This window comes from Centrocercus urophasianus, unplaced genomic scaffold (assembly GCF_019232065.1).
Source record: "Centrocercus urophasianus isolate 14NV4802_14NV808 unplaced genomic scaffold, USGS_Curo_1.0 seq_2, whole genome shotgun sequence".
NCBI lineage: Eukaryota > Metazoa > Chordata > Aves > Galliformes > Phasianidae > Centrocercus > Centrocercus urophasianus.
The window spans coordinates 15930343-15943688 of NW_024884755.1; the positions used below are offsets into that span (position 1 = coordinate 15930343).

Genomic DNA, 13346 nt, shown 5'->3' on the forward strand with positions numbered 1-13346 from the left:
CCTGCTTGGGGCTGTAATGGGGCTTGCAGACACCAAACGGGTACTCTAACTAGGGAACTAATTCGACAGACCGGTTTTTGGAATGCCTCTTCTCCTCAGAATGCAGAGCAGCATTTGGCACAGTGTGCAGTGTTGCTTGGGGGAGTGATGCAAAAAGGGGACTAAGGGCTGCAGATGCCTTTTGCTGCATGCCCTGCCTGGCTCTAAGTGCGGCCATACCCCGAAATCCAGAGCCCTTTTTGGGATGTCTTTCCCAGCCCTGCTGTCAGCCCTCCCTGGTAATCCGTAGGTGGAGCTCTTCTGTCATCTTTTTCTGCCTATGTTGCTAAGAAGTGAACAGAAATAGCTTTCAAGGGAGGGAAAAGTGCCTGGCTCAGCAGCTCTTGTGAAGGTGAACTGCTCCGGGCATCCTTTGAAGCACAAAAAGTTTCATCCCAGAGGTGTTTGCTGGGTTTCACTGCTCAAAGTGCAAAGGGAAGGGGTACTGTCTTGCACCCATTTCTCACTCCACGTTGTTTCTCCTCCATCCTGCAGGTCCAGGTTGAAGGATGCAGCAGCACCCTGCTGGTGCCTGGCAGTCCACAGTGCACCGTGCCCATCCCTGCGCCCGGCCCCGCAGCACCGTGCCATGACGGGCGGACAGGAGGCAGCAGCAGGACGGGCGTGTGGGGCTGCGTAGCCCCCTCCCTGGGTACCATGACTGGAGAGACCCAGCATGCGTACAACATCAGTGAGAAGAGCGAGGCTGGCCCCAAAGAGCAGGACAAGGACTTTGGCTTCGAAGGCTGCGGCGAGAAGGATGGCAGAGGGCTCGGTGGCACCGAGGGGACGTCCTCATTCGCCTCCGCCAAGGACAAGGAGCCCCACAGCCAGCGGGAAGCCGTGATCCGGCCGCAGCAAGCGGGGAAGATCGACTTCAAATCCCTCCACAATAACCCCAAGTTTGCGGGTGAGAGCGGTTGGGGCGGAATCAAGGGCGGCCCCCAGTCCCCCCCAGGCAAAGGCCGAACCCGCGAGCGCAGCCGGCGAGCAGGGAAGGGCGAACGGGGCCAGCACCAGCTCTACCGCCTCAGCATCGCCAGCACTCGCCCCAGCCCCACCATAGGCATCGCCTACCCCCAGCAGAAGGTGACCCCCCCGAAAGCTCCCGACCCCGGCCGAGCTCCTGCAGCAGGCAGTTACCGCTTCCACACACCCAGCGTCCCCGAGGAGGAAGAGTTGAGTTTCGGCCGCTGCTTCCCCGAGGCGGCTGCCGGCCGTACCTCTGCCAACTATACCTCACCGCCCCACGGCCCCAAAGGGCAGCCCCCCCCCGGCGTGCCCCTCAAGAGCCCCGGCACCAATGGGCAGCTACATTACTTTGAGTTTCAGGCGAACGGGGCCAATGCGTGGCCCTCTCCGGAGAAGAGCTTCGCAGGTGCTAGCTATGGGGTCAAGCCCAGCTCTTTCTCTGAGGGTGGCAAAGCAGGCGGCCACTCTCTGGGCACTTTGCCCTACCAGTTCCCCTTCCAGCTGCTGCACGAGGCGGGGAAGGAGCCGTACCGTGGCGATGCTGAATACCTGGATGTGGCCATTGCCACTGGGCAAGCGGCTCACGGAGCATTCAGCTTCCATTCATCGTCTGTCCGCGACTGGCAGGAGGAGACACCAAGCGTTGGCCCCTTCGAGGGTGCGTGCCCCTCAGGACGGCTGTACGGTGTGCCCCCGCTGCTGGCCCCACTGCCCACCCCACACCGCAGCCCACTGCCGTGCTATAAGGGCAGGAGCGAGCATCCCACCGACCCCAGTGGTGCTCTCTCATCCTCTGGTGCTATCGACCAAAACCCAAGCACTTTCCAAGAAAACCAAGCTGTTTTTCCGTCTAGTTTACACTCGCCTAACGTGCCAAAGCCAGTCGGTAAGGGGCAAGCCTCAGCCAAGGACAGTGTGCCCAGCCCACGGCTGCTGCTGCAGAGCAGCCCCCTTCGAAGGAACATGCCACCCAATCTCTCCCAAGTGCACTTTCAGAGCAAAGCCTATTGCAGCCCCCCTGCGGGTAGCACGGGATCAGTGCCTTTTGAGACCGGCATTCCTCCCCCGGCGCCCACCCACCCCCGGCTCGTGCAAGCCTGGGGAGGGGCCGCGAAGGTGTTTTCCCCCATGGACCAGAACTCAGCACCTTATTCAAACCCTGTTGGAAGCCAGTTCTCCTTCGAGTGCCAGCCTGGCCCTGAGCAGAGGCAGCAGAGGCAGAAAAATGCCAGGATGCCCTGGCAGCAGATACACCTCGCTCCTGCAGTTCCCACTCCCAACAGGATGGAGCTGCCAAGGCCAATCCCTGGCCAGAAGCTCCCTTTCCCTCTCGGCACCCCAGAGTGGCCAGGCAGTGGCAAAGCCCACAAAGGTCCCCCCCTCAGCAGCCCCTCGGGGTACCACAGCAAAAAGCTCTTATTGGGAGACAGTCTTGGGGCACAGCATGGGGACCTTGCCTCTGTGGGTGCTTTTTCTTTCGACAGTGGCAAGGATCCAGGGTCTCCCAGCTGCGACTTGAGAAGCAAAGCCCTCTTCTATGGCATGAACCAGGCAGGGCCGCCTCCTGCTCCTCCTGCCCCCAGGAGCTCATCCGGCTCAGCACTGGTCCTGCCACCATCAGCCTTGGTGGCCACCTCCCCATGTGAATCCCCGCTGCCTTCTCCCGTCCCCAATCCCACCTGTGGCAGCACCTGCTCCTCGCTCTCCCCCATGTCCAGCAGCCCGCTCAATCCCGGCTTTGACGATGGCCAGATGCCTACAGCGCTTGCCCCTTCACCCTTCTGCCACCACCCGTGCCATACAAAGGAGGGCAGCAAAAGCTTCCACCCTTCCGAGGTGCTGAGCTCAGCCTCTCTCCATTATCACCCCCAGGACCCTGCCAAGCCCTTCCACTACCCTCCTGACACCCTAAAGGATGACAACCCCCTGAAGTGCTCCCCGGAGAGCCCCTTTCACAAACCAGGTGTGGAGGTGGCCAAAGGCTGCTTGGAGGAGTTGGATGGGGACACCCCTCCACCACCACCCTACACATCCCATCACCTGCTGGCCGGCTCACTCAGCAGCGCCAGCCTGGACCAACTGGATGTGCTACTGACCTGCAAGCAGTGCGACCAGAACTACAGCAACTTGGCCTCCTTCCTGGAGCACCGCCAGTTCTGCACGTCCCACCCCGAGGCCAAAGAGGGACGGCGAGCCCCTGAGCCCCCCAAGCCACCCACCAGCATGCCTTTGTCTCCAGACCCCCAGACCCATTTGTTGGCACTGAACAAGGGTGAGGAGTTTCTGTTGGATGGGGAAAGCAAGAGCGAAGGCAAGGAGGATGCTCTGAAGGGTGGTCTCTTCAATGCCAGCTCACTGCCACTCACCGCCTCCGACCTGGATATCGACGACGCCAAGCTGGACAGCCTGATTACTGAAGCTCTCAATGGCCTGGGCTACCAGTCAGACAACCCTGAGATTGACAGCAGCTTCATAGACGTCTTCGTCGACGAGGATCTAACAGCAGTGAAGGCGGCCGGCAGCGTGTCATCCCACAGAGCAAAGGAAGGTCTGACCTCAGAGAGCAAAACGAAGCATGCGACCACAGAGGAGAAAGGGGTGGGCCAACCCAAGGATGGTTACTGCTCTGCAGACAGCCAATGGGGCAAAGAGCGGGCAAAGAGGCGAGCGGGAAGGCAGCACACTCACAAGAGGAGGCCGGCACGAAGGCTGGCAGCCCGCGAGAGCGAGCAGACAGAACCAGTGGTGGAGGAGAAGACAGCCAGACCGAGGGCGGGCAGGAAGAACAGCATTCCACCAGCATCCTCCAGGCCAGCCTCCAGCCAAAAGCAGCCCAAGAAGCTCAACCAGGAGCCTCAGGGTGCTTCCTCCAAGAGCCCCAAGCCACCTCGGTTCTCCATGAAGGAGGTGAAGAAGAGGAAGGCCCGCAGCGGGACGTGGAGCAAGGAGCTCATCCACAAGATCGTGCAGCAGAAGAACAAGCTCCACCAGCTGCACACGAAGAGCAGCAAGCTGCCCACACTCACTGGGAGACCAGCACCGGGCACCCAGGAGGGCCGGTTCCAGGAATATGAGTACATCTCCGACTCGGAGGAGGAAGGAGCGGCTTGCAGCAAGCTCCGCGGGAGGAGAAAGCGGGGAACAGCATTTATGGGGAGAGCCAAATATGGCTTCAGCAAGAAATGCCCCGGGAGAGGCGAGAGAGCAAAAGAGAAAGATCCAGCCTGGAGCTACAGCCAGAGAAGAAACCACCGGAAAAGGGAGGCACCAGAGCACAGCAGGCTCTCCAGTCCAGAGACCTCCAAGAAAGGGGACAGTTCTGGCAGAGCCTGCAGGCGCAGCAGCCAGTTGTCCATGGGCAGCAGTCCCAGCACCAGTGCTTGCACCAAGGCTGGTCCCAGTGAGCTAGAAAGCAAGAAGGCAGGCGTGAAGGGGACAAGGTGCTCAGACAGCCTGGCACTGACACCGACAGCTGTACTCAGCCATCCTGAGGACAGGAGCCCAAAGACGAGCCAGAAAAGTAAGGAGGACTTTTCCCGAGGGAGCAGGCGGGTAGGCTCAGCCAAGCCTTTGGTGGCAGCCTCCAGAACACACCTAGGTACCAAAGCAGATGCTGCCACTGCAGGAGATGGAGAGGAGGAGCCGCTACCACAGACCCAGGAGAGGCAGCTGCCAAGCACAGCCACCTTGGGAAGAAGCCCCATCAGACTGCCCCGTAAGGAGGAGGCAGAAGAGCCTGAAGGAGAGGCAAACCCCACAAGTGAGGCAAGAGAGCCTGCCTTTGAGGCTCAGGGCTCACCCGGGTCAGAGGTGGCCATCCAGAGGCAACACTTTGCCCCATACACACGTGATGCACTCAAATGCCACGCAGAGGAGCTGATGTCTCCAGCCCATGGTGGGGATGGATCCAGCCCCAATGCCACCTACTCAGCTGGGGAGGCACCCGGGCTCAGTGACAGTGGGAAGGGCTGTGCCATGCAGGCTGCCCCAGTCAGTGACAATGCTGTGGGAATGATGCTGGCCAAAGCGCCTGATCCATACGTCAGCAGTGACAACACGTTTTTTGATCCCAAAGGCCTTCCTGCTCACTACGATGCCAATCTCTTCTCAAAGCCACCGCCCTTGGGACCCTCGCACATGGAGGGTGTGTATTTATGCCAAGAGGACATCAGTGCTGGTTCCTTCGAGCAGAAGCACGCCAGCATCTCCCCCTACACCGCAGAGACTCAGCAGACTAAGGCCTCCTCCCCTCTCAGCTTCGATTCCTCTTCCATTTTTGGAGAGCTGCCAGTGGCCGAATTCGATTCACCGCTGTACGAGACGGTGCCTGCGAGCAAGGACAGCTATGTGACAGCGTTTGCCTGCCCTGGAGGTGACCCCAGCAAGCCACTGTCCTTTGAGCAGCCGTTCTCAGCATTCATGCCAGAGAAGGACTGGTCCCTCATGGAGGAGGTGGCTCCAATGCTGTCCGAAGACATGGCTCCCTTCCACAGCTTGTCAGTGGACAAGCCACTCGCCAAGAAATTCCCTGAGGAGGGACCCATCCCCGCCAGCCAGCTGCCTCTGCCGGACAGGATAACAGATTACAATGTGGCTTTCATGAACCACATATCAGATGATGAGCTGGAGATCAAGCGCTTAGTGACAGAGCTGGAGAGTCAGCTGCAAACCAGCAAGCTGAGCGGTGAGGTGCCAACCGCCCCGCAGAAAGGTGAGCATCACGCTGCTGCAGCCCTGAGGGGACAAGCTGAGCCCTTCCCATCCCTACCTGAAGAGCCAGGGATGGGCCACCAGAGGGGGCTCTTTGTGGCAGATGACGTGGGCAGCTCAAACCTCCTGGCCGCTGGGGAAAGGCTGGGGGGCGAGAAGCCAGCAGTCACGCATGGAGGCTACGAGGGAGGCAGGGATCCCTGGCACAGACCCGCGAGGTTCGTCTCGCTGGATGCTGGGATGTGTGCGCCAGCCCCTGCAGATGGATTTTGTCCCATGAAGAGCGGGGAGCAGCTGCAGGGACCTGAGGCCACTCAGGGAAATGACCCCAGAAAGAAGGAAAATGAGTCTTCCTCCAAAAGTCCACCCGAGTCATGCACAGCTGACACAAATGAGGTGCCTGTCTACCCTGTAGACCCCATTGCAAAAAGCCCACCTGCTGCCACCAGCACCACGTTCCCCGAGACACAGGAAGTTACCAAAGCTGGAGAGGACAGCCTGCCACCCCTGGCTCACACACGTGATGCTGAGAGCTTCCCCACACCCGGGAAAACAGGGGAGCTCACTGCAGAGCTGGAGAAGTTCGATGCCAGTCTTCCAAGCCATAACCCTGAACAAGGCCTTCAGGCAGATCCATGCACAGCTGCGGATCTTGTCTTCTCGCCTCACATCAAAGATGTCCCAGATGCAGAAGAAAGGCCCTTCGGCAAGTCTGAGGCACCCAAAATGGTGAAGAGTGCTGTGGATTTCAATGGGGACAGCAGTGCGTCTGCATTGCTGGAAGAAGTGGAGGAGAGGAAGAGCCCTGCAGCCTTCCTGGCCCCTGGGCATGGAGATAGAGGCAGCAAGCACACAGCACGACTGCTCAACATGCTGAGTCTGCCCAAGCAGAGCTCTCCAAAGACCCCCCAGGACACCAACCCTCTGCAGCAGCTCCAGCTCTTCGTGGCACGGACAGTGAAGAGCAATGAGGAGGAGATGCTGCTGCCATGCTTCCCTGTGCTGCTGGCTCCCGGCCACCCCACTGCCTCCAGCAAGGGCCAGCCAGAGCAGAAAGAGGAGAGCAACGATGGGGAAAATCAGACATATCGGCCTGCCCCAGGGGAAGAGGATGGCCCCGTGGTGGGCAATGCAGAGAGCATTGCTGCCCCTGCTAAAGATGCTGCACTATTCCCCAGTGCGTGCGAGCAGCTGGAGTCGTTCAGTGCAGCGGGCTCTTACAGTGCAAAACTATCCACATTCGCCGACCCCGAGCTGCAAAATAACGTAGCAGATCTGCAGCACTTAGCAAATGAGCACACGGAGCTGAATGACATTAATATCCGTGCAGATGGAGCTTCCCCAGAGCACAGTGACCTCTCACCACTCAAAAGCACAGCGGTGACCCTGCTGCCAGGGCAAGGGAAGAAAGCTGATCAGCTCATGGAAGACCAGGAACTAGATAAAAACAAAGCGACCTTGGCATTTACAAAACATGAGCAATCCCATTTAAGCCATAATGCGCCAGAGAAAGAAACGCAGGGCAGCACGGCTGCAGAGATGCTGGGGACAAACAACACTGAGTGTGGAGTGTGGTGCGAAGGAGCTGATGTGCAGGTGTCAGGATCTGTACAGAGCAAGCACATGGGAGCAGGCAGTGCTCCCAGCAGCCCTACTGACACACTTGGTCCCTCGGGTGAGCTCCAGGCACGTTCCACCTTGCCACAGGACCCAAAAACCTTCACGGTAAATGCAAAGCTCCCCAGAGATGGGAACAGCAAGAAAAAGCCCCTCAGCTGTCATTACGCAGATGAAGCTCTGGCCAGCCAGCCCTTGCTGATGAATTCTTCCCACCCTGAGTACTTGCAGAACAGTGGGACTGATGGAGAAGGGTCATCCAGCATTGGCAGCCAGCTCTTAGAAGAGAAGAATGCTTGGGGGATGGAGGGTCCCTGTGAGCCGCGCTCTGCTCCTTGCTCACCACCTCAAGGTGTTGGGAAAGAAGGACCTGAGAGCGCTGGTGACGTGCTGCCAGGCTCTTCTTCTAAACAAAACCAAGTGTGTGCTATCCCAGATATGGCCATTAACTCTATACCTCCAAAAAACACAAACTACCCAACCCAGCCCAAGACGGATCTGCTGCTGATCACAGACAGAGAGGTAAACCTAAATGAAGAGAAAAAGTTTGAGAACAGCTCCAATGATGGCAGTAAGCACCAAAATGACGCAGAGGCTCTGTCCGGTTGTTTTGTTGCTCTGCAGGTGCCAAGTGCTGTCTGTAGAGGTTTTAAAAGGACTGGAGATCTTGGTCCCACCGAACTCAATGACCACCGCTCAGACGCAGCAGAGGTGGAAACTGGTGATCTCTCCAAAATCACAGAGAACGGGGAAAAGAGTTTAAAAGGTGAGAATCCCAAAAGCCACAGGGCTGAGCATGGCAGGGAAGCTGCGAGTTGCTCACTGAATAACGCAGATCAAGGAGAGAACAACACATGTCCCAGTACTCCCAAACCTTCCCAGCTTGAACCCCATAAAGAAAAGAACCCCGGTGTGCTCCAGGTCATCTGTGACATCTGCTCAGCCTCTTTCCGCTCCAAGCCCGGCCTGACCAGGCACAAAGCTGTCAAGCACCACGTCAGGAACAGCAGCGTGCTGCAGGCCAACAAAACTCCTAGGTCTGCCCTGATCTCTGCAGACCAGACATCAAAAGCAGCAGCTCAGAAAGTCCCCAGGAAGAGCCTGAAGATGGGCAAAGAGAAAACCTGCAACTCCCAGACACCAATTGAAGTGGTTGAGCACGTCCCCAAGAAAATATGCACCGGACTGGAGAAAGAGCCTGGAGCACAGATGCAGGAGGTGGTCAGCAGAGTGCTGAGCGACCTGAGTGTGAGATCATTGGAGATGTCGCAGGAGCTGCACCACACACGCTTTCTGCACCGGGAGATGGGGGCAAAGGGGCAGTGCGTGGAGGCAAGGGCAGCAGGGGAAGTGTCAGCTGAGAAGCTGGATCAGGGCAGGCAGGGCAGGAAGGGGGAAAAGGGCAGAAGGAGCCAAAGCAAAGATCTCGAAGGGATAAACGGCAATTCAGAGAAGAAGCTGAACAGGAAAGTAAGACGAAGGAAAGCAAAGGCATTTGCCAGCAGACACAAGCCTGATGATCTGTGTGAACTAGAGGAGAATTCGCGTCCTCCCCCTGCTCTGCTCAGCTCCAGCCTGCCCAGTGTCATGGAGGGCTTGCATGAGCCTGGCGGTTGCATCTCTACAGAGGAACAACACAGGCCCAACTCATCCCAGCACCCTGAGAACACAAAACAATCTCCGTGTGCAGCTGAGCTCGCAGAGGACCCAGGTGATGGGACAGTGTCTTCAAAGGAGATGGCCAGCAGGGAGCCAACAACAGGCACAGCTGCCTGTCCTGAGGAGATGGAAGATCCAGATCAAGTAGAAAGTAGCACGCAGGCTTGCAAAATGTGGGTTAGTGGGTTGGCAAAGCAAGTCGGGGAGGGATTGGGCAAGGTAGGCAAAGAGCAGCATCACAGTGCCTACAGCAGGGAAAAGATGGACACCGAGACACGAGACGGTTTGGGAGGCAACGGCAACAGGAACTGGAGCGGTGCTCTGCAGAGTCCTCCATCTCCTTCCCATGGGGTCCCACTGCTTGAGACGTATGAACTGGAAGGCTCTCAGATGTCCCCCAGGCGCAATGCCCTGCAGCCCATGCCAGCAGCCAGCCCCACATCTGCAGAGCCAAAGCACTGGGCAAAGGCAGAGCTTCCACCGAGCAGGGAGCACTCACTGGATGAAGACTCCACGTTCTCCCAGCTGTTCCCCAGGGATGACCAGTTCATCCGGAGGAAATGCACACGGGTCTACGGGAAGCGCAGCAAGAAACCCAAGCCTGCCAGCGAGGGAGGTCTGCAGCCAGCAGGTGCCATCGACCTCTTCACCATCCAAGTAGCATCTAACCTCGCCAACACCAGCTCCTTCTGCGTCACCAGGGAGGACCCTTGTGAATATGAGACCATCTCCATTGACGATGCCTTAACGCTCAACATGTGTCACGGCAACAAGGCAAAGAGTGGAGAAGATGTTCCTAGTGGATCTGAAAGTGTTGTGTTGAGGTCAGACGGTGAGAAGATTGACCAAGAGAAGGAGGTAATTGACTTGGAGGACAACATGCTAACCTTCTTGTGCGAAAACAGCCAAATAGACAGTGTCCACAGCATGAACATCTGGGGCAGTCTAGAGAAGGAGGACGAAAGCCTGTCTGCTGAGATGTTTGAGGCCTCAATGGGCCTTGAGAGCGAGCACTCACTTGGAGAAATGAGCTCCAAACCACCCAACCTAGTGGAGGAGCCGTACAATGGCGGGGTGACCGAAGAGTCAGGCTCTCCTGAATTCCACACAATTGACATTGAGAGGCTGAATGCAAAGTTTAAAATGAGAGATGTGTGTTTCTTCGGCCCTTGTGAAGATCCTTCTGGGGACAGCAGCACCGCGAGTTTCAAGCCAAAGCCAGGCCAGCACAGCAAGCATAGCAGAAGTAAGCTAGAAGATGGGAAGCTGAGCAAAAACCGCGGTGACATTACCATCAAGACCAAAGACAAGCAGTACAAGTGCAAGGTCTGCTTCCAGTGGTTCCTGACACTAGGAGAGCTGGACTTCCACAAACTAACCCACAACCCATCCCCACCACCCACCTGCTACATGTGCGTCCAGCGCAAGTTCAGCTCCCGGGAACAGCTGAGGGACCACCTGAAGGAGAAGCATGCCAAGAACAAGGCAGGCCTGTGGGCTTGTGGGATGTGCCTGAAGGAGATTTCCGATGTCTGGATGTACAATGAGCACCTGCGGGAGCATGCCACGCAATTTGCTCGCAAAGGGCAAGCGCAGAAGTCTGTGATGGGCCTACCGTCTTGCTTCAGTGAGGACAATGATGCTGTCACCCATTTCCTCAACACCATCATGTGTCGGAAACCCAGCAGGTCATCCCGGCATGCTGACTCCAGCTGCAAGCATGCAGTGAGCAGAGAGAGCAGGAGCCCCAGGGAGCTACCCCTTGAGCAGGAGGCCAAGGCGATTAAAGAGCCTTTAGAAAGCAGCATGAAAGTAAAGCCAGCTGCACCCAGCTCCTCCAAAGCGTCTGCCAGCCCTTCTCCAGAGCGTACATCAAAAAGTGAAGGCACTCCAAAATCTGTCCCCATGCACCCAGACTGCAAGGATCCTTCCAGGGACTGCCATCACTGTGGCAAGCAGTTTCCCAAGCCCTTTAAACTCCAGCGGCACTTGGTGGTGCACAGTTTGCAGAAGATTTACTTGTGCCACAAGTGCCCCATGTTCTACCAGGAGACCAAAGAGCTTCGAAACCACCTCAGCCAGGAGCACGGGATTGTGGAGGAGCAGGAGATCAAGCACACCACGCTGTATGCCTGCGAGCTCTGTGCCGACGTCATGCATGTTATCAAGAAGTCCTTCATATGCAGCATGTGCAACTACACCTTCTCTAAGAAGGAGCAGTACGACCGGCATATGGAGAAGCACCTAGTGGGAAGCAGCAAGACTTTCAAATTCAGAGGGGTCATGAGGCCCAGCAGTGCCTCCAGAGAGCGCAGAGAGCAGGGCAGGGAGGATAGCTCTCTTCGGGAGGCTGTGCCACCAAGCAAGAGGAGGAAGGTTGCTCACAATGGCGGCTCACCCGCTCATCACAACCACACCGGTGACCTGCAGCTGGTGGAGTCTCCAGCTGGCCCCAACTTGCAGCCTCCTCCTGCCTCCTTCTCTACAGCCTCCAGGGACCCGACGGTGCCTCTGCCCCAGACCTCGGTGAAAACAGAAGAGCTGGTGGGTGACTTCTCTGACCTGCTGGCAGAGATGGAGAAATCTCAGTTTGACACCCTGCCTCCACCCCCCTGCCTCTCCCCATCTTTGCCACAGGCTGCAACAAGTGGCCCAGAGCTCGGTCATATCGCTGCCCTGTCCATTGAGGAGCTGGAGAAAGGAGCGTTTGATGGGAAGCCGCTTCCTTTCTTGGACTCACCTGAGTTTGGCATTGACCTTGCCGGGTTAGCTTGCAACCAAGCTACAGAACAAAAGCTGTCTCCTCCACACCTCACCGAGAAATGTGGCTATACCGATACCCCTAAACGAACAAGCATAGGCAACAAAGACGGATACATAGCAGGACTTTCAGATAATCCTGATGCAGACACGGATGCCATGGACGGAATCCCATTTCTCCAGCTTGCCAAGAAGGTCTCAGAAATTCCTTCCCCAGGGGCAGAGGCTCTGCCAGCTAAGGAGACCCACAGGACGCTGTGGGGCAACCCCAGTGAGGCCTCCTCTTGGGAAGGAGCATCCAAAGCCACTTCTCCAGGGTCTGCTCATCAGCCCTTGCCCCTGAAGGACAAGACGGCGTCACCCGCACTGAACAGAGCTGCCAAAGATTCGGCCCCGCAGAAGAAGACCGCGGGTGAGGAGGCTGCTCCTGAGGAGGGCCAGCAAGGCGGCGTGGTGAAGGACAAACCCGCGCCCGAGGCCAGCCCTAAGGACAGCGGCACGAATCCCAAGGACCACGGTGGCAACCCCAGCAGGTCCACAGGCCACCAAGCCTGGGGAGAGGCAGCCAACAACGCAGCCAAGCTTCACCCCAAGAGGAGGAAAGAACACAAATCTCTCGGGCACCGGGGAAGCGCCGGCTCCCGGGAGAACATGGAGGGGGACGGCAAAAAGAAGAAACTGCGGACGCCGGGTCTGTCCAGGAGCGAGGGCTCCGCTGAGCTCAAACGCAATGACTGGGGCAACGGCGACGGCCCAGCCTTGTCCCCTGGGCGGAGGGAGACCCACTGCAACAAGCTGCTGCCCAGGCCCAGAGCGGGCTCCCAGCTGAAGAAAGCAGTGCCGGATGCTTGCAGCCAGAAGAAGGGGGAGGTGCGGCACGCCAACGGGGACGTGCGGCGGAGGAAGGCCATTTTGGGGAAGAGCCTCCAGCAGGTGCTGGCCAAAGGTGCGGTGCAGAGCCCACGCGGCTCATTGCACGGCCCGCGGCCCGCACGTGGCACCAGGCCCGCCGGGACGGCCAGCTTCCGCACCGCCGAGTCCCAGAACAACCTGCTCAGCCAGCTCTTCGGGCAAAAATTAACCAGCTTTAAGATTCCTCTAAGAAGAGATACTTCAGAGTAATTTATGGAAGTGACTTACGGTGATCCGCAGCTGCTTTCATGGGGTTTGCAAGGGAAAAATTATCAAAGCATTAAATTCGTTTGTGTAGCATGATTTTTCTGTCTAGCTTAAATGAACTTGCACTGCAGCCTCTGTGAAATAGTTTGCTTTGTGTCTACTAATCTACTTTAATTCACCTGATTTATCATGCAAATGCTAGAACTTTGATGTTGCTGATGATTTTCATGAACTGAAATTGTAATCGCTTTGGGCAGACTGAATCGTGAAGAGCAATTTCTTTATTGCAGAAGTGCTGAGGTTATGAGGATACTTGCAAATCTCAGACCCTTTTGAGACTGTGTCTGTGTTATCTTTGTACAAAGTACTTGAAGAGATGAACTTCATTCCGTAGACGTCTTATTCATGAGGTGCAGTACACTGTAGAAAGCAAATTTTTATATATATATATATATATTTTTTTTTTTTTT

At 57.1% G+C, this 13346-nt stretch overlaps 1 protein-coding gene across 1 annotated transcript; it reads left to right on the forward strand.

Annotated features, from left to right (window-relative positions):
• The first annotated feature begins 696 nt into the window (after positions 1-696).
• Positions 697-13284, forward strand: ZNF469 (zinc finger protein 469). The gene has a single exon (XM_042821836.1). The coding sequence runs from the start codon at positions 697-699 to the stop codon at positions 12877-12879; it is 12183 nt and encodes a 4060-aa protein (XP_042677770.1). The 3' UTR covers positions 12880-13284.
• Positions 13285-13346: the final 62 nt, after the last annotated feature.

Coding starts and splice junctions, on each gene's coding strand:
- ZNF469 (XM_042821836.1), top strand. CDS start 697: ATGACTGGAGAGACCCAGCATGCGTACAACATCAGTGAGAAGAGCGAG.